At 45.1% G+C, this 25,411-nt stretch overlaps 1 protein-coding gene across 4 annotated transcripts in view; it reads right to left on the bottom strand.

Moving 5' to 3' along the window:
* LOC140480147 (uncharacterized) overlaps positions 1–25,411 on the bottom strand; it is a 454,819-nt gene that overhangs the window by 48,449 nt on the left and 380,959 nt on the right. For all 4 annotated transcript variants that reach the window (XM_072574857.1, XM_072574858.1, XM_072574856.1 and 1 more), the window contains 8 exons: positions 25,238–25,291; positions 22,795–22,848; positions 20,362–20,418; positions 16,000–16,053; positions 14,534–14,587; positions 13,866–13,919; positions 5,906–5,959; positions 3,737–3,844 (listed from right to left, as the gene is read on the bottom strand). In XM_072574857.1, the coding sequence (XP_072430958.1) occupies positions 3,737–3,844; positions 5,906–5,959; positions 13,866–13,919; positions 14,534–14,587; positions 16,000–16,053; positions 20,362–20,418; positions 22,795–22,848; positions 25,238–25,291 (489 nt within the window). The remainder of the gene's footprint in view (positions 1–3,736; positions 3,845–5,905; positions 5,960–13,865; positions 13,920–14,533; positions 14,588–15,999; positions 16,054–20,361; positions 20,419–22,794; positions 22,849–25,237; positions 25,292–25,411) is intronic.

The raw sequence follows: 25,411 nt of genomic DNA on the forward strand, positions 1-25,411 counted from the left end.
ACATCTAGTCAAGAGGAAGAAGGAAGCTTACTTAAGGTTGAGGAGGCAAGGGTTAGACAGGGCTCTAGAGGGTTACAAGGTAGCCAGGAAGGAATGATAGAATGGACTTAGGAGAGCTAGAAGGGGGCATGAAAAAGCTTTAATGGGTAGGATTAGGGAAAATCCCAAGGCATTCTACACTTATGCGAGGAACAAGAGGATGGCCAGAGTAAGGGTGGGGCTTATCAGGGATAGTGGAGGGAACTTGTACCTGAAGTCGGAGGAGGTAGGGGAGATCCTTAATGAATTTTTTGCTTCAGTATTCACTACTGAGAGGGACCTTGACATTTCTGAGGACAGCCTGAAACAGACTGATATGCTTGAATAGATTGATGATAGGAAGGAGGATGTGCTGAAAATTTTGAAAAGCATAAGGATAGATAAATCCCCTGGGCCAGACGGGATGTACCCTAAGTTAATGGAAGAAAGTGAGGACTGCAGATGCTAGAGATCAGAGTCAAGAATGTGGTGCTGAAAAAGCACAGCAAGTCAGACAGCATCTGAGGAGCAGGAGAATCGATGTTTCAGGCATAAGTCCTTCTTCAGGACTGAGTTCATAGATGGTGGATGGAAAGTATTCCTGATAAAGGGCTTTTGCCCGAAATGTTGATTCTCCTGCTCCTCGGATGCTGCCTGACCTGCTATGCTTTTCCACACTCTCGACTCTGTATCCTAAGTTACTACAGGAAGTGAGGAAAGAGATTGCTGCACATTTGGCAGCAATCTTTGCATCCTCACTGTCCACTGGAATAGTACAGGATGATTGGAGGATGGCAAATATTTTTCCCCTGTTCAGAAAAGAGAATAGGGATAACCCTGGGAATTACAGAAAGTCTTATGTCAGTGGTGGACAAAATATTGGAGAGGATTTTGAGGGACAGGATTTATCATTATTTGGAAAACCATAATTTGATTAGAGATAATCAGCATGGCTTTGAGAGGATCAGGTCATGCCTCACAAACCTTACTGAATTCTTTGAGGATGTGACAAAACATGTTGATGAAGGTAAAGCATTTTATACATTTTAGCCAGGTGTTTGATACGGTTCCCCAAGGTAGGCTCATTCAGAGAGAAAGGAAGCATGGACTAAAGGGAAATCTGGCTGTCTGGATACAGAATTGGCAGGCCCATAGAAGACAGAGGGTGGTAATCAATGGAAAGTATTCAGCCTGGAGCTCGGTGACCAGTGGTGTTCTGCAGGGATCTGTTCTGGGAACTCTGCTCTTTATGATTTTTATAAATGACTTGGATGATGATGTGGAAGGGTGGTTTAGTAAGTTTGTCAATGACACGAAGGTTGGTGGAGTTGTGGATAGTGTGGAGGGCTGTTGTAGGTTACAACGGGACATTGACAGGATGCAGAACTGGGCTGAGAAATGGCAGATGGAGTTCAATCTGGAAAAGTGTGAAGCCACTCATTTTGGAAGGTGGTATTTGAATGCCGAATACAGGGTTAAAGGCAGGATTCTGGGCAGTGTGGAGGAACAGAGGGATCTTGGGGTCCATGTCCACAGATCCCTCAAAGTTGCCACCCAATTTGATAGGGTTGTTAAGAAGGCGTATGGTGTGTTTCATTAGCAGGGGGGATTAAGTTTAAGAGCCGCAAGGTTACGCTACAACTAGATAGAGCCCTGGTGAGACCACACTTGGAATATTGTGTTTGGTTCTGGTCGCCTCATTATAGGAAGGATGTGAAAGCTTTAGAGAGGGTGCAGCCCGGACTGGAGGGCGTGTCTTATGAAGAAAGGTTACGGGAGCTAGGGCTTTTCTCATTGGAGTGAAGAAAGATGAGAGGTGGCTTGATAGAGGGGTACAGGATGATGAGAGGCTTAGATTGAGTGGATAGCCAGGGAGTTTTTCACAGGTGGAAATGTCTGTCACAAGGAGGCACAATTTTAAGGTGATTGGAGGAAGGTTTAGGGGAGATGTCAGAGGGAGGGTCTTTACACAGAGAGGGGTGCATGAAATACATTGCCAGCAGTGGGAGTAGAGTCAGATACATTAGGGACATTTAAGAGACTCTTAGATAGGCACATGGATGGTAGTAAAATAAAAGGTATGTAGGTTAATCTGATCTTACAGTAGGATAGAAAGACGGCACAACATTGAGGGCTGAAGGGCATGTTCTATTTCTATGTTTCTGTGTAATCTAGTCCCATTTGCCAGCATTTGGCCCATACCCCTTAAAACCCTTCCTATTTATGTACCCACACAGGTGCCTATTAAATGCTGTAATTGTACCAGCCTCCACCACTTCCTCTGGCAGCTCATTCCATACACGTACCACACTCTGTGTGAAAAAGTTGCCCTTTAGGTCCCTTCTATATCCTTCCCCTCTCACCCTAAACCTGTCCCCTCGAGTTAAGACTTCTCCACCCCAGGAAAAAGACCTTTGCCACTCACCTATTCTTGCCCCTCATGGCAATATGGGCCATTTCAATGCTAGAAATACTCTACAAGCATTTTGCAAAATCACATTCATATAAAAAAGCCTAATAAAAGTTGAATTACAGTGATAACGCTTTCTATTTGAGAAACATTGCTATGCATTTTTTAACCAGCAGAGGTCATGAAACTAGCAAGATTTGGGCTGTGTAACTTGCCGCACAGTGCACAGAATGTGGACATTTAACAATTTCTTTCCAGGAGATTAGTAAATGCAGCCCTTTCCCATTCAAAAGAGTATGTTTTATTTTTACGCACAAAGGGATGTAGTTGCATGTAGAAAGAGTTGAATTTCTGCCGATCCCTTGTTGCTGTGGTCCAGGGTGTGTAACATGTTGGTGTAGCGTGTTTTGACAAAGCAATGCTGAAGGTCACTGCACATTCTGAAATTGATTCACAAATTGGACAGCAACTTTAGGAGAGGAGCCCACATCCACTTCAACTCAACTAACCAGCAACTGCTTTCCCCATTATAATGCTCTGTCATTAGTTCCACAATTAGCCCATTTGGCCTACTGAGTCTGCTCTGTCATTTAATCACGGCTGATATGTTTCTCGACCCCATTCTCCTCCCTTCTCCCAGTAACCCTTGATCCACTTACTAATCAGAAACCTATCTATCTTTGTCTTAAATACACTCAATGACTTGACTTCCACAGCTCTCTAAGGCAATGAGTTCCACAGATTCCTCACCCCCTGGCTGAAGAAATTCCTCCTCATTTCAGTTCTAAAGGATTGCCCCTTCACTCTGAGGCTGTGCCCTCAAGTCCTAGTTTCTCCTGCTAGTGGAAACATCATCTTCACGTCCACTCTGTCCGGGCCTCTCAGTATTCTATAAGTTTCAATCAGATTCCCCTCATCCCTCTAAACTCCATCAAGTACAGACCCAGAGTCCTCAACCACCTTCATTTTTATTCATATTCATTTTTATTTATTCATGAAATAAGGGTGTCACTGGCTGGGCCAGCATTTATTGCCCTATCCCTAATTTAGACAGACGTATGAACCAGCAGGGAATAGAGGGATGGGGGTGTGCAGTCAGATGGGATTAGTTTAGAATGGCATCATGGTCAGCACAGACAGGGTGGGCCGAAGGGCCTGTTCCTATGCTGTACTGTGTTCTGGAAGTGCCTGGTGTTGTAATGGATTCCGGGACTGGGAAGTGTTTACTTCTCCCATCTCTCATCATGTCCAGCACATCGTTCCCAAACAAAATGTGTTAAAGGGAAATGAAAGGTGAGGCATACTTACAGGTCGCCCAGGATTTCCAGGAATTCCTGTCTTTCCGACATTCCCAGGCTTTCCCCTCAATCCTGGCTGCCCCACTGCTCCTCTTTTCCCAGGCGGTCCTGTGATTCCCTGGAAAATGAGGGAAAGAAACAGTTCCTGAGGAATGTCACTGAACATGTCCATGGCCTTTGGATGGGAGGCTGGAAAAGCTGGGATAATTCCTCTTCCGTCTCGAATTCCCTTAAGAAGGGATGAGTGCAATTTCTCTTCAAGTGTCTGCAGGTATTGTTTACAATGTCACCTCTTTTCTGACACAGAGTCAGCTACAGAATGGCAGAGACATTGCCACTGCACGATACCCTGCAGTGTCTAAATTTGAACATTTCCCTCACCGCTCTAGCCCCAGTAATTATTGTGTGTTAACCTTCTTGGAGCTGAGAGTGGATCTATCAACCTTACCATTTCTTCATTGCCACTTCCTTTCTGTTATTATGTTCCTTTGCATCCCACATTTCATCTTCCATTTCCACGTATCAGCAATCATTGACTTTAATCAGCTTGGGAAGTGGCTGGGTCAATGTTTTTTTGTCCATCTGGAGAGATACGCTGAGCTGCCTTCCAGAACCATCCCAGTCCAGAAGGACATACAGTTTAAGACTAGGAATAGACCACTCGGCACCTTGAGCCTGCTACCCATTCAATACGGTCTGATTATTTCCTATTTCCGCCACAATGCCCTTCAGGAAAGAATTCCAGGATTTGGACCCAGCAATATTGAGGGAACAGCGATACATTTCCAAGTCAGACTGGGGAGGGGCTTGGAGGGGAACTTGACAGTGGTGATATTCCCATGTATCTGCTGCCCTTTTTTCTACTCATTCATGGGATGGATAAATAGCCAGCATTTCTTGCCCATCCTGATTATCCAGAGGTCCCCATATGGGATGGACCACATTCCTCACCTCCAACCCCATCCCCACCCCACACTCCCCACCCCCCCCCAGCCCTGTTATGGGGTAAATCCCAGTGCTAATGGTTTCAATCAGCCCATGGAGGGGTGGGTCATCTGATGCCTCCCCTGGACCCTGCTCCATTTGGGACTGAGATATGGAGAAATGTCTTCACCCAGAGAGTGGGGAGTCTGTGGAAATCACTGTCACAGAAAGCATTTGAGGCCAAAACATTGAATGCTTTCAAGAAGGAATTAGTTATAGTTCTTCGGGCTAAAGGGGTAAAAGGGTTTGGAGGATAGAGTGAGAACAGGGGACGGAGTTGGATGGGTCAGCTGTGAGCAGATTGAATGGTTGAGCAGGGTCGAAGGGCTGAATGGCCTACTCCTGCTCCAGATTTCTATGCACCTCCCCAAACCGTAAGAGTTCAGGAAGCTGAGGGACCACCTCTGGGATTTTACTGCTCCCTCTGTCTTCAAACCTGCCAATGGGGAGTGGGAGGGGGGGGGTGTAAATCTAACCCCCACTTATTACTTCATATCCATTGAACTAATTGGAGTTTAATTCTGAAGCTGTTGGGATTTGATCTAGTGTTCCCTGATCATTAACCCAGGCCTCTGGAATTGAGTCCAGTAATGTCACTCTGTTAGTACTACTCTCTTGTTGAGAAAGTGCCTGAGCACCAGCTTCACAAGGGCTTTTGGCCTGCTTCCTGATGCTTACATCCATGAATTAGCTTTTAGTGAAGAGGTCCTTCGCCCTCCATGGATCTTGAGTGAGATTGCCAAGTTAGTAACAGTGACAACACAAAGGCATCCTTCACTGTGGGTCCTTTGGTGTTGAGATACAGCATTGAGTGATGTGAGAGCTGGGCGTGTTACTCAACTCTGCACTTTTATACATGACAACTTGGAGAGCATTAATGGTTTAAATCCCTCCCTAAGGGTATTGTGGGTCTACCTAAAGCACATGGACTGCAGCGGTTCAGGAAGGCAGCTCACCCCTACCTTCTCAAGGGGCAACTAGGGACAGACAATAATTACTGGTCCAGCCAGTGACACTCACCTCCCACAAATAATTTTTTTTAAATTGTAAAAGTTAGGTTAGATGTGGGCCATTGGGTATAAATTTGGGTCTGGAAATCACTGAGATCATTTGAGAAATTAAGCCACGTTCTTCGCTCCAATCCAACCTTGAGTGGTGAAAAGGAAGGTTTCTCGGCTGTGAAGGGGATACTCACTGATAGTCCTGGTTTCCCCGGCTCTCCAGGTGATCCTTTCGCCCCTTTTTGGCCCTGAAAGCAGTGCAGACACCTCAGCGTTAACGTTATTTCACCGTATTTTCATCAATGTTCCCCCTGCCTCCATTACCGACACAATCAGAGAATCGCAATGGCCAGGAGGAGGCCATTCGGCCCACTGCTCCTGTACTGGCTCTGTGAAAAGCGTCTTGGATCTATTCTATTGTGTCACTGTTCTTTCCCCAGAACCCTGACCTGTTCAATAATTTCTCCAACCCGCTGTATAAAGCTAATGGTTCTGAAAGGGTTAAGGCTGTTGACTGTATTAAGTTCCACCCAATTTCTCGATGCCGTACTGATGGGGTGGGGATGAGACACAGCTGTTTTGGATCTTGCTTAAACCAGTGTGATATCCGAGTCTCCTCATATAGCCTCGCTAACACTACTTGATGAATGAATGTGAGTTGTGCTGCATATCTATCTTACAATAAAGACCATCTTGTTTAAGATAGGGTTCTTTCCCTAAAGATTCAGTTGATGTTGTGAGCTCCCCACTCAGCTGCATTGTGGCTGTAGCTCCAATGAAAGCTCACTAACCGATTTCTCCCCTCATGGTGTCAATAAGCATTTTCAGCTCTCATAAAATCCCTACAGTGTGGAAGTAGGCCATTCGGCCCATTGAGTCCACACAGACCCTCCAAACAGCAGCCCACACCCTTGTGACCCTGCATTCCCCATGGCCAATCCACCCTGACCTGCACGTCTTTGGACTGTGGGAGGAAACCGGAGCACCCGGAGGAAACCCACGCAGACACGGGGAGAACGTCCACACAGTCAGTCACCTGAGGCTAGAATCGAACCAGGGTTCCTGGCGCTGTGAGGCAACAGTGCTAACTACCTAGCCACCATGCTGCCCCAAAGTTCCAACATTTCTGTCAATAATTTCACACAGCGCATCCCAGATCATAGCAATTCACTGATCTTCCTCTCCCGTTTTTGTACCAATCGCCTTAATTGCTGGAGTGGACTCTGTCTGCTGACCATAGCTGAATACAGACACAGTTTGTTGAAGCTGGTCATTTTGCCTTCATCAGTCAAAGTCACATGACACCAGGTTACAGTCCAACAGGTTTATTTGAAATCACAAGCTTTCGGAGCGCTGCTCCTTCATAAGTCCTCAGCATTTCACCTGACGAAGGGGCAGAGCTCTGGAAGGTTGTAATTTCAAATAAACTTGCTGGACTATAGCCTGGTGTTGTGTGACCTCAGACCTTGTCCACCCCAGTCCAACACCGGCCCCTCCACATCTTGACCTCATCACGGCATGTCTCGAGAATAGCAATTCAAGGGGAAACTAACACCGATGCTGAATGAGAGGAGAGTGCTGAGAATTCTTATTAGTTTACAAACCTGGGCTGTGTACTGTAAATCAGCCTTAACTCCTCTGCCGGCCAACTAACCAGCCCTTCCATGTCGCAGAGATAATGGTATTCATAAGAACATAAGAACTAGGAGCAGGAGTAGACCATCCAGCCCTTTGAGCCTGCCCCCCCCCCCCCCATTTAATAAGATCATGGACTCAGCTTCACTTACCCGTCTTCTCACTGTATCCCTTAATTCCCTTATTGTTCAAATAATATCAACCTTAGCTTTAAAAGCAAATTACTGAAGTTACGACAACTACTGGGTAAGGAATTCCACAGATTCACAACCCTCTGGGTGAAGAAGTTCCTTCTCAGTTCAGTCCTAAATCTGCTCCCTCTAATTTTGAGGCTGTGCCCTCCTGTCCTAGCTTCAGCCGCCAGGGGAAACATCCTCTCTACTTCTACCTTATCTATTCCCTTCATAATTTTATATGTTCCTACAAGATTCCAGTCTCTGCACCCCCCTATTCTTCTAAATTCCAGTGAATATAATCCCAGTCTCCTCAGTCTCTCCTCATAAACCAACCCCCTCAACTCCGGAATCAACCCAGTGACCCTCCTCTGCACCCCCTCCAGTGCCAGTCCATCCTTTCTCAAGTAAGGAGACCAAAACTGCACACAGTACCCCAGGTGTGGCCTTACCAGCTCCTTGTACAGCTGTAACGTAACTTCCCTGCTTTTAAACTCAATCCCTTTAGCAATGAAGGACAAAATTCCATTGGCCTTCCTAATGACCTGTTGTACCTGTAGACCAACCTTGTGTGATTCATGCACAAGGACACCCAGGTCCCTCTGCACAACAGCATGCTGCAACTTTTTACCGTTCAAGTAATAATCCTTTTTACTGTTACTCTGACCAAAATGGATGACTTCACATTTACTAACATTGTATTCCATCTGCCAGACCTTTACCCACTCACTCAGTGTATCTATGTCCCTCTGCAAAGCTTCACATCCTCTGCACACTTTGCGGTGTCACTCTTCTTAGTGTCATCAGCACATTTTGACACCATACACGTGGTCCCCAACTCCAAATCATTTCTATAAATTGTAAATAATTGCAGACCCAACATCAATACCTGAGGCACACCATTAGTCACTGGTTGCTAGCCAGAATAGCACTCAGTTATCTCCACGCTTTGCTTCCTGTCAGTCAACCAATTCTCTATCAGCGCTAATGCTCTACTCCTAACACCATGTGTCCGTATCTTATGCAGCAGCCTCTTGTGTGGCACCTTGTCAAAGGCCTTTTGGAAATCTAGGTACACCACATCCACTGGGTCCCCATTGTCCACCTTGCTTGAAATGCCTTCAGAGAATTCCAAAAGATTTGTGAAGCATAACCTGCCCGTCATAAACCCATGCTACAACTGTCCAATGGGGCAACTTCTTTCAAGATGCCCTGCTATTTCTTCCTTGATAATAGATTCACCCATCTACCCCACTACAGAGGTTAAGCTCACTGGTACTGAATTGGTATTCTTGTGAAATATTCTGATGCGTGCAAACTGAATAGCTTCAATAAAACGTGTCTTTTTCAGTGAATACAAGGCTGTGCACGTCCAAAAGGTCATTTTCATTGACAAATTTAGAATCAATTTCTCATAATTCAACAATAGCCAAGAAATACTATTTAAGGCTGTTTATTTTTTGTTAAAACAAGTTTGGAACACTGTGGATTATATAAAATAACATCGTACTTTGTGTTCTTTGGCACCAGACATGAAGATAAGTGGAGCACCTTAACTGCTATGGTCAATGTATGACCATTATTCGAGAATTTACAGACTGCAGATGCTGACGTTATTGTTTTTCTAGCAGTGAAAGCTAAGGGGAGATTTAATGAAAGTGTTTAAAACTGGGAAGATTTTTGATCGGGTAAAAAGGGAGAAACTCACTACCTTAAGGATCAAGAGTGCAAAGATTAAGCTAATTGGCAAAGAAACTGCAGGGGGTGGAGGAGATGAGAATGGTTTTAAAACACAGTGAGTTGTTGTGATCTGATACACATTGTCTATGAGGACAATGGAAGCAAATCCAATAATAACTTGCAAGAAGGAACTGGATAACTACTCAGAGAAGAATATTTCCCCACAGCGCTGTGGGGAAAACGTAGGGGGAGATGTGATAGTTGTCACAAACTACCAGGACAGGCACAATGGGTGAATGATCTCTCTCAGTGCCCTCTCTGATTCTGTAAAGACTAGTCTCTGAATTTTCTGGGCAGACATAGCTTATAGTGTAAACAGCTTGTGAGGCCTTGCTTTTTTATAAAAATTGAAACAATAAAAGCAGCCTGGTTGGATGTGGCCAGCTCCTACAGTACAGGATTTCTAGTTTTTTAGCTTTGAGATTCAGTTGCTATTGGAGTCTCAACAGGGCTGGAAGCTGCAGTAAATGTCTCCAGGCTGCAACTCCCTCTCTAACCGCGTAACTTCTTTCCTTTAGGCCTTTGCTCTGAGTTTTTGCTTGATATATTGTCTTTCTCCGCTGCTCAGTTGCACATGAGAACATCAGATTTCTGAATTTGTGGGTTTATAGGATGTTACTATATTGGAACAGTTAATTATTAATAGTTACTGTATCTATTATTCTGTTAAGTTTTCCAATAGAGTAGATATTCTAAACTCAACTTTCTTTTGTTGTATTTTAACTGCAGTGTTTATACGTAAATGAACTGGAGGAAGGTATAGATGGTCTGATTAGCAGGTTTGCAGATGACACTAAGATTGGTGGAGTAGCAGATAATGAAGGGGACTGTCAGAGAATGCAGCAGAATATTGGAGAGTTGGGCAGGGAAATGGCAGATAGAGTTCAATCCGGGCAAATGCGAAGTGACGCATTTTGGAAGATCTAATTCTACACAAAGCTATATGGTAAAGGGAAAAACCCTGGGGAAAACCGTTGTACAGATAGATCTTGTTGTTTAGGTCCACTGTACCCTGAATGTGGCAACGCAGGTCAATAGAGTGATCAAGAAGGCCTGCTTTCCTTCATCAGACAGGGTATTGAGTACAAGAGTTGACAGGTCATGTTACAGTAATATGGGACTTTGGTTCAGCCTCATCTGGAATAGTGTGTACAGTTCTAGCCGCCACATTACCAAAAGAATGTGGATGCTTTGGAGACCGTGCAGAGGAAGTTCACCAGGATGTTTCCTGGTATGGAAGGTGCTAGCTATGAAGACAGGTTGAGTAAATTAGAATTATTTTCATTAGAAAGATGGAGTTTGAGGGGGAGGACCTGACTGAGGTCTTCAAAATTATGAGGTGTATAGACAGGGTGGATAGCAAGCAGCTTTTTCCCAGAGTGGGGGATTCAATTACAGGGGTCATGAGGGGTCATGAAGGGTGGGTTAGTAAATTTGCAGACGACACTAAGGTTGGTGGAGTTGTGGATAGTGACGAAGGATGTAGTAGGTTACAGAGAGACATAGATAGGATGCAGAGCTGGGCTGAGAGGTGGCAAATGGAGTTTAATGTGGATAAGTGTGAAGTGGTTCACTTTGGTCGGAGTAACTGGAATGCAAAGTACTGGGCTAATGGTAAGATTCTTGGTAGTGTAGATGAGCAGAGAGATCTCAACATCCAGGTACACAGATCCTTGAAAGTTGCCACCCAGGTCGACTGGGTTGTTAAGAAGGCATACAGTGTTTTAGCTTTTATTAATAGAGGGATCAAGTTCCAGAACCATGAGGTTATGTTGCAGCTGTACAAAACTCTGGTGTGGCCACACTTGGAGTATTGTGTACAGTTCTGGTCACCGCATTATAGGGAGGATGTGGAAGCTTTGGAAAGGGTGCAGAGGAGATTTACTAGGATGTTGCCAGGTATGGAGGGAAGGTCTTACGAGGAAAGGCTGAGGGACTTGAGGCTGTTTTAGTTAGAGAGAAGGTTGAGAGGTGACTTAAATAGAGACATATAAGATCATCAGAGGGTTAGATAGGGTGGACAGGGAGAGCCTTTTTCCAAGTATGGTGATAGTGAGCACGAGGGGGCATAGCTTTAAATTGAGGGGTGATAGATGTAGGACAGATGTCAGAGGTAGCTTCTTTACTCAGAGAGTAGTAAGGGTATGGAATGCTTTGCCTGCAACGGTAGTAGATTCGCCAACTTTAAGTACATTCAAGTTGTCATTAGACAAGCATATGGACAGACATGGAATAGTGTAGGTTAGATGGGCTTCAGGTTGGTATGACAGGTCGGCGCAACATCGAGGACCGAAGGGCATGTACTGCGCTGTAATGTTCTATGTTCTATATGAGTTCAAGATGAGAGGGGAAAAGATTAGGGGAGATATGCGTGGCAAGTTCTTTATGCAGAGGGTAGTGGATGCCTGGAACGCGATGCCAGCGGAGTTGGTAGAGGTGGGGATGATAGCGTCATCTAAAATGTATCTCAGACAGATACATGAATGGGCAGGGAGCAGAGGGATACAGATCCTTATAAAATAGGCGACAGGTTTAGATAGGGGATCTGGATCGGCACAGGCTTGGAGGGCTGAAGGGCCTGTTCCTATGCTGGAATGTTCTTTGTTTAATGTTGAGTAGTTTGACCAGTTGCATTGCATCTAGAACACAGCATTTTACATCTGAATTAAAATAAGTAACAGTTAGGGTCGAGACTACTCTCTTAAAATATTTTGAGGGGGTCTGGTCTGGTCTGGTCCATAACATGTACCAACCACCTTAACACCAATTAGTCAGGACACTCCTTCAGAAATTTGTGGGGTATTGCAGCTGCTCCACTTCCGGGATTTATGAAACATGGAGATTTAGCTCAAAGGGCTGAGCTGGAGGGTTTGTATTGAGATGTTTCATCACCTGGGGTGGTGAGTTCACTGATGATGTCACCTGGTGTGGTGAGTTATCTGATGATGTCACCTGGTGTGGCGACGAACCTTCCAGCTCAATGAGCAAACCTACATCCAGAACCTCAACCTGAGCTACAAATCTTTTCAACACTGACTCACAATACTTTCAGTGTGGCTGCAGATAAGACGGGAACACTGGTCTAAAGATGATTACACATGAAAGGATAAGGGAGCGCAGACTTTCTTACAGGCAAAGGTCAGAGTCTGGGAGCCCTCTGTCCCACATACTCCCTGTGACAGAGGAGTCCTGACCAGCTACCACACAGCAACACCCTGAAATGGGTTGTATCACCACAGCCCACACATTGCTCACAGCTGATGTGTCAAGGAAGGATTTCTACAGAAAATAAACCGGCGATGTCCCTCCTCACACCCGGTTTTCAAGTTTTCCTTTCCAAGGTCTAATTTTGGGACTTGACCTCGCCCAATATCTAGCCCCATAACCATATCCCCATAGCCAGCACTGGGCCAGGAGTCAGAGGCTTTCCTATAGCGAGGGGTCATGCCTGATGCTGATACTAACTGCCTTCAGTGCTGTAAGTCAGGATCTCTGCAGCTTGGCACCATCCCTCCCATTGGGGGTGGGGGGTGGAGCAGGGGGGCTGCTGGGAACGGAGGGAGCTGTGATCCATATGGAGCAGTGAGTGGGAATCCACTTTAGGAATTCCCTCGCTAAACCACTTTCTGCTTCTTCAAATCTTCAGCTTGTTCAAGTTTGGAACCACTTGTCGCAGTATGGTTCGCTGTCAATGTTTACACAGTCCCACTGAATGTACAGCATAGCCACAGGCCATTCGGCCTGGATGGACCAAGCCAGTGCTATACTCCAAAAGGAGTTTCCCATTTAACCTGGCGGCACGGTGGCACAGTGGTTAGCACTGCTGCCTCACAGCGCCAGAGACCCTGGTTCAATTCCCGACTCAGGCGACCGACTGACTGTGTAGAGTTTGCACGTTCTCCCCGTGTCTGCGTGGGTTTCCTCCGGGTGCTCCAGTTTCCTCCCACAGTCCAAAAATGTGCAGGTCAGGTGAATTGGCCACGCTAAATTGCCCATAGTGTTAGGTGAATGGATGAATGGGTGGCAGGTCGGTGTGGACTGGTTGGGCCGAATGGCCTGTTTCCACACTGTAGGTAATCTAATTTAATCTTCACTTTCCACATGCTCCTCCCTCTCTTCGTCCCTCACACGCGATTTAAACACACTGACACAATTCACCTCATCGAGTTCCACGTTCTCATCAATCCCTGATCTTCTCTGATAACATGCCTGTGAAGCACCTGGGCTGGTTGTGTGGCAATAAAGGTGCTATCTAAATGCAGGCTGTTGTGTGCAAGGTTCTGGCTGCTGCTGGCTAAGCCATGTGGCTGTTGTTGTAAGTTTGAATGTCTTTTCCTAAAAAGGTTATTGGCACATGCATAGATTGCAACAAATATCACAGGAATACACCTCCTCACTGAACTGAAGCACTGTCTCAGGAAGAGTCTCATTGTAGCTGAGAAACCCCAAGCAGTGCCTTCCACATGGAGGATTCATTCTTCACCCAGAACCTCCTGAGTGATTGGCAGGAGTTCTACCCATTAGCCACAGCCAACACTGGACTTGATCTGAGCACTTGGCCAACTGGGCACATGTGGAGGGCGTTAACTTTGTCTGCACCTCATACCTGCTTTCCTTTTTCTCCTTTCAGCCCTTGCTCTCCAGGATCACCTGAATCTCCCTGAATGGAGGAGAAAGAAACATAACATGGAGATAAATTCACAATATCAACGAGAGAGAGACAGAGACACTGAGACACAGAGACACAGAATTCCACAAAAAGATCTTCACAGCCAGAAACTACATTACAGGAACAGGAGGAAGAGGACAGGTGGGGAAGTGAGGTCATGTACTTTCAGAGGAAGAAGATAGGGATGGACTGTTTTCTAAATGGAGAGAAAATTCAGAAGTCTGAATTGCAAAGCGACGTGGGAGTCCTACTCCAGGAGTTTCTGAAGGTACGCTTGCAGGTGGAGCCAAGCTTCAGCTCCAAGGTCACATGCTGTTTGGCTGGGACACAGCAGAGAATGTCCCAGATCACCCTCAAACCAGTGGCTACGAGAAGGGACCATGGTTTAGAGTCTCATTCAAAACATAACACAACTGACAGTGCGGCACTCCCTCAGCACTGACCCTCTGACAGTGCGGCACTCCCTCAGCACTGACCCTCTGACAGTGCAGCACTCCCTCAGCACTGACCCTCTGACAGTGCGGCACTTCCTCAGCACAACATTTGGTTGCTCATGTTGCATATTGTTGTTCATGTCAAACAGATAGCTGTGTAGAATGTCATACCGGCAATCCTTGCTGTCCTGCAGCTCCCCTCAGTCCTGGCAAGCCTGCGTAACCCTGCAGAAATCAGGCAGAATGGTCAAACTGGGTGAACCTGTTGTGTGTGGTGTTTGAGAATGCAGTCAGGTCCAGAATCAATCTTCAAATCATTCCCATCACCCCCACAACGACCACCCCCCTCCCCCACCCGACACCCAACCATTCTGCTCAGCTTTACAGAGAATGTGTCAAAGGAGGATTCCACATGTGTAGCTAAACTCCAGGGGAATTCTGCAGGGGAATACCAGCTTTTGATTGATTCCCTCTCTCTCAGATTACTCCCTAACACATTGTTTCCATGTTGATATTGATGGTCAGCGATTGCACAGAATTACGGAGAACCTCCCTTTCACTTCATTAGGTCCCTAAAAGATACATTGAGCCTGCCACTTGGTGAATCTGTAACACACCCCAGGCTCAATCCCCCTGGTCACCAGCTCGATATTTTCACCACTTTTTGAGTCATGTCCATTGCGCTGGTCAGTGATAGACCTTATCTTTATGGACCTGAACATGTCCTTCCTGGTCATTGTAACTCACAGTCCTTCTACACACAACTTCTCCACTGCCACCCACTGCAGGATGTGCAGTGGGTGAGCTTGGGGATGGGCCGTTGGCAAGGTGGGTCAGGAGGAGTGGTCAGACTGGGGGGAGGGAGGGGGTAATGGAAGGTGTGGGGTTAGTCAGGTCATTCCAAGAGGTCAATGGTCATCAAGTGGTGAGGGTCCACCAGGGAAGGGTCATGGGTTTAGGAAGGCTAGTCATATCGACTCAATGGGTGATTGGGTAGGGGGTTGTTGGGTTGGATCCTGGGGGTATTCATGGGGGAAGGGGATGGGGAGTGCATAGAGAGTGACTGTCAGGGCTAACATCAGTTCTATAGCCACTCAGTAATTAGACTTGGAGTTTTCTGTCTAACATTTTCTGTTGAACTTAGTCCCACAGAAATGTCCAACAACTCCAGATCCAACTCAGAGCGAGAGACGTTCTCAGAGCAGGGAATTTCCTGTCAGATGTTCAGACTTCCCGAGTAATTCCCATGGTGATGGGTGGGTCAGGACTATCCTGAGGTTATTCCCATGGTGATGGGTGGGTCAGAACTATCCCGGGGTAATTCCCACCGTGATGGGTGGGTCAGGACTATCCAGATGTAATTCCCATGCTGATGGGGGGGAGGTGGTGTCAGGACTATCCCAAGGTTCTGATGTACAGCTTGGGAAAGAAGTCCTGCCACCCATCGTTTCGAGTCTGAAAGATCTGGGACAATGTCATCTTTTGTTTCATTGCAATCCTCATCTGAATGACCAACACCCCTTCCCCCACCAGACAAACTGTATTCTAGCTCCAGTTAACAAGTAGCACCTACCAGCATCATGTGTGGGACAGTCTGACCTTAGCTTGTAGAATGTGGAATAATATGAAGAAATTACCTTAAACCCTTCATCTCCTGGTTCACCACTATCTCCACGAGGACCGACAGGACCCTGAAACAGAGAGCAGTCTGTCATATATCCATAAAGACCCAAGTTTCACTCAGTCACTTGAGATTAAATCACTTTCAATACACCATAGTACTGAAGACGTGTCCTCCAGAACTTGCTGCTCCCCGAGCCAAGCTGTTCCAGCACAGTTACAACACTGGTATCTATGTGGAAAGTTGCCCAGGTATGCCCTGAACATAAAAAGCAGGACAAATTCACCCTGCCAATTACCACGTCATCAGTCTACTCTCCATCCTCAGTAAAGTGATGGACGGTGTCAGTAACAGAGCTATCAAGCAGCACCTACTCAGCAATAACCTGCTCAGTGACGCCCAGTTTGGGTTCCACCAGGGTCACTCAGCTCCTGACCTCATTCCAGCCTTGGGTCAAACATGGACAAAAGAGCTGAATTCCAGAGGGGAGGGGAGAGAGACAGCCCTTGACATTGAGGAGATGAGCAAAAATTGGAGTCAAAAAGAAATAGATGGTACAAAAGAAAGCAAAATAGTAAAGTAAAATCCTGTGGATTCTAGAAATGTGAAATAAATCTGGAGAAGCTCAGCAGATCTGGCAGCACCTGTGGAAACAGAAACGGCGTTAATGTTTTGGATCGAGTACAGTTTTTCATCAGAAGTGAAAGGATGTGGAAAATAGTGCTTTGATGTTGCAGACAAAGGGGGAAGGAGAAGTGAGTGAAACTGGATTATAACGGGGCTCTGAGCCAGTAACAAAGGCAGCACATTCCAGAGATGTTCCAGGGGTGAAAGGAGGAGAGGAAAATCAATACAATATCCATCACACCAGGAAAAGTGCCGGGAAATCAATAAGACTAAAGCCTGATAGGTGGGCAATTCTTAGGATCTTAAAGCAAGTGGCTACAGAGATGCACTGGTAGTAATCTTCCAGAAATTCTTACATTCTGGAAAAGTCCCAGAGGATTGAAAAAGTGAAGGAGACAAAAATAGCTAACTGTAGGCCAGTTAGTTTAATCGCCGTTATACAGTCCTACAGTACAGAGAGAGTGTCTGTGGACAGTCAGTCCTACAGCACGGAGACAGGCCCTTGGCCCAAACTGGTCCATGCCGACCAAAATATCCATCCACACTAACCCCATTTCCCTGCACTTGGTTCATATCCTTCCAGACCTTTCCTATCCACGTATTTGTCCAACTGCCTTTTAAATGTTGTTAATGTACCCGCCTCAACCACTTCCGCTGGCAGCTCATTCCATATGCGAACCACCCTCTGGTTAAATAATGTTGCCCCTCGGATTCCCTTTTATTCTTTCCCATGTGACTCCAGACCCACAGTAATGTAGCTGACACCTCACTGACCCCAGAAAGACTGAGGCAACTGCTCCGTCCATGGGCAATTAAGGATGAACAGCAAACACTGGCCTTTCCAGTGATGCCCATATTCCAAAGAGAAAAAGGAACTAGAAGCTGATTCAAGTAAGGACGTTCTGAGATCTGGGTGTTGCTCCAGCTCTGGTTTTCATTCACATTAACTTTGATAAAAGAAGACGATGCATTCACAAAGCAAGAAAAACTGGAATCGTGTGAATTGACAAGGTTAACCCACAAGCCAAACTTTTTAATAGATTTACCTTGAGGAGCTAAGCTGATACAAAGTGAACTTGATATGTAACCTCCAAATTCCCTTTTATTATCTCTCAAAAGAAAGTATGCAAACAGATTAATATTCAATAAGACACTGACAAAGATGAAAGGGCACTTGACATAGGGTCCCTGTCTCTGAACCACAAGACCCAGGTTCAAATCCCATTCACTCCAGATGTGTGTATATAACACCTCTGAATGGGTTAATGAGAAAATATCTACCTTGAGAAGATGGGTGTTGAAAGATTTTTATCGTTAATTATTGCCAATTACAACACCACAATCACTTTCCAACTGAGCCCTCAGTGTAATGTTCCTTTGCATGACTTTCAGGTGAGGAATAATCGTTACCAAAGTCATTCTGTTGGAACTGAATCAGCAGGAAATGTGACCTCTTTTCCTCAATCTAAAAGGGTAATAGTGGAAGGATGCTTGTTGGACTGGCGGCCTGTGACTGGTGGAGTGCCTCAGGAGTCAGTGCTGGGCTCATTACCGTTTGTTATCTATACCAATGATTTGGATGAGAATGTACAAGGTATGATTAGTAAGTTTACAGATGACACTAAAATAAGTGGTGTCGTGGACAGTGAGGAAGGTTCTCAGAAATTGCAGCAGGACCTTGATCAGCTGGGGGAGTGGGCCGAGAAACGGCAAATAGTTTAATATAGATAAGTGCGAGATCTTGCTCCTTGGAAAATCAAATCAAGGTAAACGTGTCACGATGAATGGTAGGGGCTTAAGGAGTGTAGTACAACAGAGAGACCTTGGAGTTCAGGTGCACAGTTCTCTGAAAGTGGAGTCCCAGGTAGACAGGGCAGTGAAGGTGGCTTTTGGCACACTGCCCTTTATCAGGCAGGGCATTGAGTATAGAAGTTGGGAAGTTATGTTGCAGTTGTACAGGACATTGGTGAGGCTGCACTTGGAACATTGTGTTCAGGTTTGGTCGCCTTGCTATAGGATGTTGCCTGGACTCAATGGTCTGAGCTACATGGAGTGGTTGGAAAAGCATGGACATTTTTCCTTAGAGCGTAGGAGACTGAGGGGGGATCCTTATAGAGATGTATAAGATCATGAGAGGCATGGATAGGGTGGATGCACTCAGTCTTTTTCCCAGGGTTGGGAATCGAGGACTAGAGGACATCAGTTTAAGGTTAGAGGGGAAAGAATAAAAGGGAACCTGAGGGGCAACTTTTGTTTTTTACAGAGGGTGGTATGCATATGCAATGATGAAGGGCTATGTCTGACAAAGGGCTTTTGCCCGAAGCGTCGATTTTCCTGCTCCTCGGATGCTGCCTGACCTGCTGTGCTTTTCCTACACCACTCTGATTTCCAGCACCTGCAGTGCCCACTTCTTCATACATGGAGTGAGCTGCCAGTGGAAGTGGTTGAGGCGGGTACATTAACAACATTTAAAAGGCATTTGGACAAATACATGGACAAGAAAGGTTTAGAAGAACATGGGCCAAGTGTGGGGAAAAGGGGTTAGACTGGATTTTGCTTGGCGTGGACCAGTTTGGGTCAAAGGACTTGTCTCCGTGCTGTAGGACTCTATGACTCTCCACAGACACTGATATGGAGGAGTCGGTGTTGGACTGGAATGGACAAGGTCAGAAATCACATGACACCAGATTATAGTCCAACAGGTTTATTTGTAATCAGGTGAAGGAGCTGATGAAGGAGCAGCGCTCCAAAAGCTTGTGATTTCAAATAAACCTGTTGGACTATAATCTGGTGTCATGCGATTTCTGACCTTGCCCACACAGACGGTCTGACTTGCTGAGCACTTCCAACACTTTCTGATCTGACTGGGCACACTCTGATTCAGAAAGTTTCTTTTTTGTGAATTATCTTTTTTCCTCCTTGGCCTGCATTTATTCACTCGCTCACTCATACCACAACAATTATAATAAACAGTTTGAATATATCCCAGTGAAGACAGAGGGAATACAAGGTCAATGTGATGCACAGAGTTGTGAACAGGAAGATGAAGGGAATGTTATTTTGATCAGAAAAATGTTGCCTAAAGGAGCGATAGAAACAGACTCAGTGATAACTTTCAGAGTAGAACTGAAGAGAAGTGTGAAGGGGATGGAATTATAAGGCTGAGGGATTCATTGGAGAGCTCTTTCAAACAGCTAACACAGGCATGATGGTTGAATGGCCTCTTTTGTGCTGTATTGTTCTGTGGTTCCATAAACATTGACTATATCTCTCTTTCCCTGTGCGAGACCACCAATGATTGCCTAGCCCATGAGTGCACAGGGATTTTACTGTGAACAATAGGGAGAGTCCATCTTCGATTGAATTCTGCTCTCCACCACCCTCCGCTCTGGAAATCTCTCATTCCCAAGCAGCACCACTGGCCGAGAACTCACTGTACTCAGGGTCACAATCCATACCTTACTACTGTCGAGAATCTGACAAGGCAGGCCCGATGAAGGGTTAAGCCTGAAACATTGACTCTCCTGCTCCTCAAGACACTGCCTGACCTGCTGTGCTTTGCCCAGTGCCACACTTTATCGAATCTGACTCTCCAGCATCTGCAGTCCTCACTGTCTCCAAGTGTCCACATTGACAAATCTGTTAAATCCCTCAACTGAAACTCAGGGACAGAGAAGGAACAGGCAGCAAGATAACACTGAGGCCAGGTTTTAAAGAATTAACGTGATTTGCTATGAAAAGCATGACCTACTGGTTCACCTAGAGGCCCAGGGAGTCCGATCTCAGCACTGTCATCTCCTGGATAACCCTAGCAGTGGGAGAGAAAAAGGGACACAGATCAAAGTTAGTGATAACTCAAAACAAACAGGGAGGCTCTGTGCTGCACAGATAAAAAACACCTTTGCATTTCTGTTAAATGTTACTCCGATGTTGACTGAGAATATCAGGCCAAGTTAGGAACAGCTCCAGTCAGTTCATAAAGCTGCAGTGTAGGTAATAGTCCAAGGCACTTAGTACCTGAAAGATTTAATTAACAACATGAGATAGTCTCAGTCCCTTCAGGCTGAGAAAGGACTGTTCCTGGGAAGGGCTTATCAGTTCTCATGTGCTGTTCCTGTAGTAATGTGTACTTTCTTCAATTCACTTGTGGGATGTGGGCATCACTGGGTGGGCCCAACATTTATTACCTGCCCCTAGCTACACCTTGAGAAGGTGGGGGTGAGCTGCCTTCTTTAACCGCTGCAGTCCATGTGCTGTAGGTTGACCCACAATGCCCTTAGGGAGGGAATTCCAGGATTTTGACCCAGTGACAGTGAGGGAAGAGCGATATATTTCTAAGTCAGGATGGTGAGTGGCTTGAAGGGGAACATGCAGGGGGTGGTGTTCTTAAGTGAAATCTGATGAAGACTATCATGTATCTATTGCAATGTAATGTAACTAGCCCTGAATTCCAAACATATTAAGCATTTACTGTTTATCAAGATTAAGCCTGTCTTCGGCCAGAGGCTTTTTGTGGGATCTGTCACCACAGTCACTGAGACCAATAGCAAGATGAAAGACTGCTGCCAGGAAATCTCACCAAGGTTTCTCTGCCATGCTAATACAGCAGGCTGGCAGCTAACATCAGAGCATCAGCCAGCTCAGGGTAAGAGCTTGGCAACATCTCTGGGTTCTTGAAATTGGACAATCCCATGGCAGCCGTACCATGAATTTCAAAAGCTCCTTCCCCTCGGAGGGTGGAGTGTCTGTGGAATTCCTCGGCACAGAGAGCTGTGAGATAGAGTATTCATGTATACTTAAGGCTGAAGGAGAGATTCCTGTTCAGTCGGGGAATCAAGGGTTATAGGGAAAGTGCAGGAAAGTGGACCTGCAGAGTATCTAAGCAGCCATGATCCATTGAATGGCAGAGCAGACTCTAAGCGGCCAAATGGCCTACTCCTGCTCCTGTTTCTTATGGCCTTATGTTTCTCCAAGCTCTTGAAACCTCTCATTCATCCTTTACGATCCTTCATGAAGCCAATCTATTTGATCTTGTTTTGGCTCATCACTGTTATCTCTCCTGACATGATCCAGTGTTAAAGTTCATTTCATTTCCACTCCTGAGTAGGGATTTATGATGTCCCTCTACATTAACAGCCATCGATAAAGGAGAGTTGTGTCATGATCCCAGCTGTTCCAGAATGAAACCTGGGCTCAATAGAACAGATGCTTAACTCTTCTGATGTTTACCATTGGGGAGGGAGGGTCAGGCACTCATCAAATTCACAAGAGAATGCCAATGTACCTTCAACAAAAGGATAACAATGCCTTTTTAAAATAAAAATACGTGAACTGTATTACAGCAGACGATACAACAGCTATTGGAATGAACTCATGCCAAGTATCAGAAAGAAAGCGTCAACTGTTTTAACCCCAAAATGATTTCAGTTGCCATAGGGAAGAGTCACACTCTCTCCACACTTCCTGTTCCAGCTGGTTTCTGCAAATTTTCAGTATTTGCTTGGTGCTATTTTCTTTAATCAATGCCTCTCCCTGAGACTTTTAGCCAAGCTGCTAACTCAGCCTATTATTACTGTCAAGCAGGGGTTTCTTAACCTCACATCCTCAACAACATTGTAGGACATTCTTCCCTTCTGACACCTCAACACCATTCCGCTTTTGAAGTCATCTTCTAAGAAAGTTAGGACCTCTCTCTTTCTGCCCTGACTGCTGAACTAACAGCACCTCTGCTGTTTGAAACCTTTTCACTGAACAAACTTGTGAATGAGCCCCTGTCCCTTTCCGTCTGATTTTTAAAATTCAAGTTAGCAAACACAGCCTCCCCGGGTGCCTGGTTTTCATTTATTGATAGTCATAGGATTTCTTGAAAATGTTTTTTTCAACTCACTGTTCAAAATTACTTTCTGACCTTGTTAAATTAAAAGAACAAGCCAGACTTAATTATAACCAAAAATGAAATTTCATTTTGTCCTCCATGTTACAACTTGTTTCCAGCTAACAAAATATTACAATCCTTTACCATATTTGTTGTTGGAGATGAAATATTTTGGTCAGCTATTGAATTTTTGAGGTTAACTTCCTAATTTTCATTATTTTTTCCCCAGAAATCCTTTCAGAGTACAAATGTCCAGCAGGTGGGACACAATCTTGACAATGCTGACTGCTAACACAATGCAAGAGTTACCTTCTCTCCCTTTGGTCCTGGGGGTCCTTGAGGTCCTGATGGCCCTTGATGACCCTGGAAGAAAAACACATTGTCCATTTCGAGGATTCCCATGACCAGGCGAAATGAAAACTAACTGAGTGTCCACTATGACTCATGGCTCATGAATCCCCAATGGTCAATGGACAATACTTTTTATAAATATTTAAAGACCAATCAATTTTTATCCTTGACCATAACTATACTATCCATGTGATGTTAATAATCCCTGGCAACGTCCTGATAAAGTTTAATACAATCTCCAAAGTGTTGGTTTTTGAAAATTCATTCACGGGATGTGGATGTGTCTGGCTAGGCCAGCATTTATTACCCATCCCTAATTGCCCAGAGGGCAGTTAAGAGTCAACCACATTGCTGTGGATCTGTCTATTCTATAAATCCTTCCATAAATGAGGAGACCAAAACTGCACAGTAATCGAGTCATGGTCTCACTAATGCCCTGTCTCATTGAAGATTAACATCCTCACTTGTATGTTCAATTCCTCACATAACAGAGGATAACAATCCTTCAGCCTCCTGATCGCATGCTGTTTCCGCATACTATCAATTTGTGACCACTGCACCCAAATACCCAGATCCCTCAGGAACATTCTTATGTTTCTGCTTTTATGGACCATCAAATCAGAGAATCTTATCACATGTCAGATGGCCATGTGGGCCATTAGGCTGTGCTGTATTGTTTGAACAGACAACTAGCTGGTCCCATTCGCCCAGCTCTTCCCTCATCTCCCTCTACATTTACCTTTGGGTGCCTGTCCAATCCCCTTGTGAAATAGATCCCTGAACCTGTATCTATCAGGCCCTTAGAGAGGGACCAATCACTGATTGAATACTCACCAAATATCCAAATACTAACTGTTCACTGTACAATCGCTTTCCACATGTGATCTGTTACTTTAGTTGACTGTCTTAAATGTGACTTCATGCTTCAGAACAATTCGACCAAGTCTCCTCTCAGCCTTCACTGTCCTGATGTCCAAACTCTGAATAAAGCCTCTGGAATTCTCTGCCACAGGAAGTGGTCAAGGCCAAAATGTTGGATATTTTCAAGTAAAGTTAAATATAATTGTTAGGTATAAAGGGATCAAAGAGTATTGGGGAGAAGGCAGGAACAGAGGACTGAATTGGATGATCAGCCACAATCCTATTGAATGGTGGAACAGTCTTGAAGGGCCGAATGGCCTACTCCTGGTCTTCTTTCCTATGTTTCTCTCCTTTTTGATTTAAAAGACCAAGTATTAAAGCCAGGTGTGTCAAAAAAGTGCATTTCTGTCCTACATCACACCAATCCTCCCACCCTCACTGTCAAAATCAACAGTAGGGATATGTAAATCTAAGGAATGGAATGAGAAATTAATTAAACTTGAATTGGAACAAACAGCAACTCCTGGTTACCGAATGTGGAATGCACCATGTTAATCTTCACTGATCATATCAAATTTTACTGAGTTAAATACATTATTTGTTTAAATTCATGGATGCAAAATCTCTAAAAGTGCATGGAGGATATTTCTGGAATTGTGAATTTGGATTTTTAGTTCAAATTGCAGGAGTCAGACACTGATTATCTCGTTCCCACAGTTTATTTTATAAACTCCTGTGTTCCATAGACTTGCAATGGATCTTGATAAAACAGGATAAAAGCCTGGGGATCTGTAATGCAAATAAAGGACCACTCCAAACAACCAAATGATGCAGAACAAGGCCAGTCTGCCCCTCTAGTCTATCCCACCATTCAATGAGATGATGGATGATCTTTTTCTCACGCCCCATCCCTTTGGCTCTGAATTGTATTAAGCCTTGGTCCCAGCAGCAGAAGAAAACTTCTTCCACCCTTTGGGACAAAATGTTTTTGTATTCATTTCTGGGATGTGGGTGTCAATGGCATTTATTGCCTGTCCCTAGTTGCCCCTTGAGAAGGTGGGGGTGAGCTGCCCTCTTGAACCACTGCAGTCCATGTGCAGGAAGTAGACCCACAATGCACTTAGGGAGTGAATTCTGGGATTTTGACTCAGCGCAGTCAGGATGGGGAGTGGCTTTGGGGGGAGGGGAGGAGCTTGCAGGGGGTGGTGCTTCCAATTTCTGTTCTAAATGGCCTGGTTTGATTTTAACCCAAGTCATCTGTTCCTGAGAGCCCTTCACCCTCATCCACCAGCAAGAAACATTCTCTCCATCCACCTTTTTCTTCTCAAGGTCCTACAAACCTTGCTCTAATCATCTTTTGCCCTTCCAAATTCCAAGGAATCCAGGCCTACTTAATGTAATGCACCATTGAGAAGCTAACTCCTAGTGTCCCTGATATCTGGGGTGTTGGTACTGCACTCTCTGCAAGGGTGAACTTTCCAAATGGGGTTTGGTCAAGATCAATGAAGGATGTTTTTAGCTCGGATCATTACTCACGTACCGGATATCCCACAAGTCCTGGCTCCCCTATTGGTCCCATTAAACCAGGAGGCCCCTGTATAGATAGAAATAATTACTCTGCAGGAATAAAGACTTTGGATCAATGCACAATAGAAATCATGACTTCCAAGCCAGTGCAATTTGATGGCATTCAGTGTAACAGTGCTCAAACATC

Source organism: Chiloscyllium punctatum, chromosome 7, assembly GCF_047496795.1.
Source record: "Chiloscyllium punctatum isolate Juve2018m chromosome 7, sChiPun1.3, whole genome shotgun sequence".
Classification (NCBI taxonomy): Eukaryota; Metazoa; Chordata; class Chondrichthyes; order Orectolobiformes; family Hemiscylliidae; genus Chiloscyllium; species Chiloscyllium punctatum.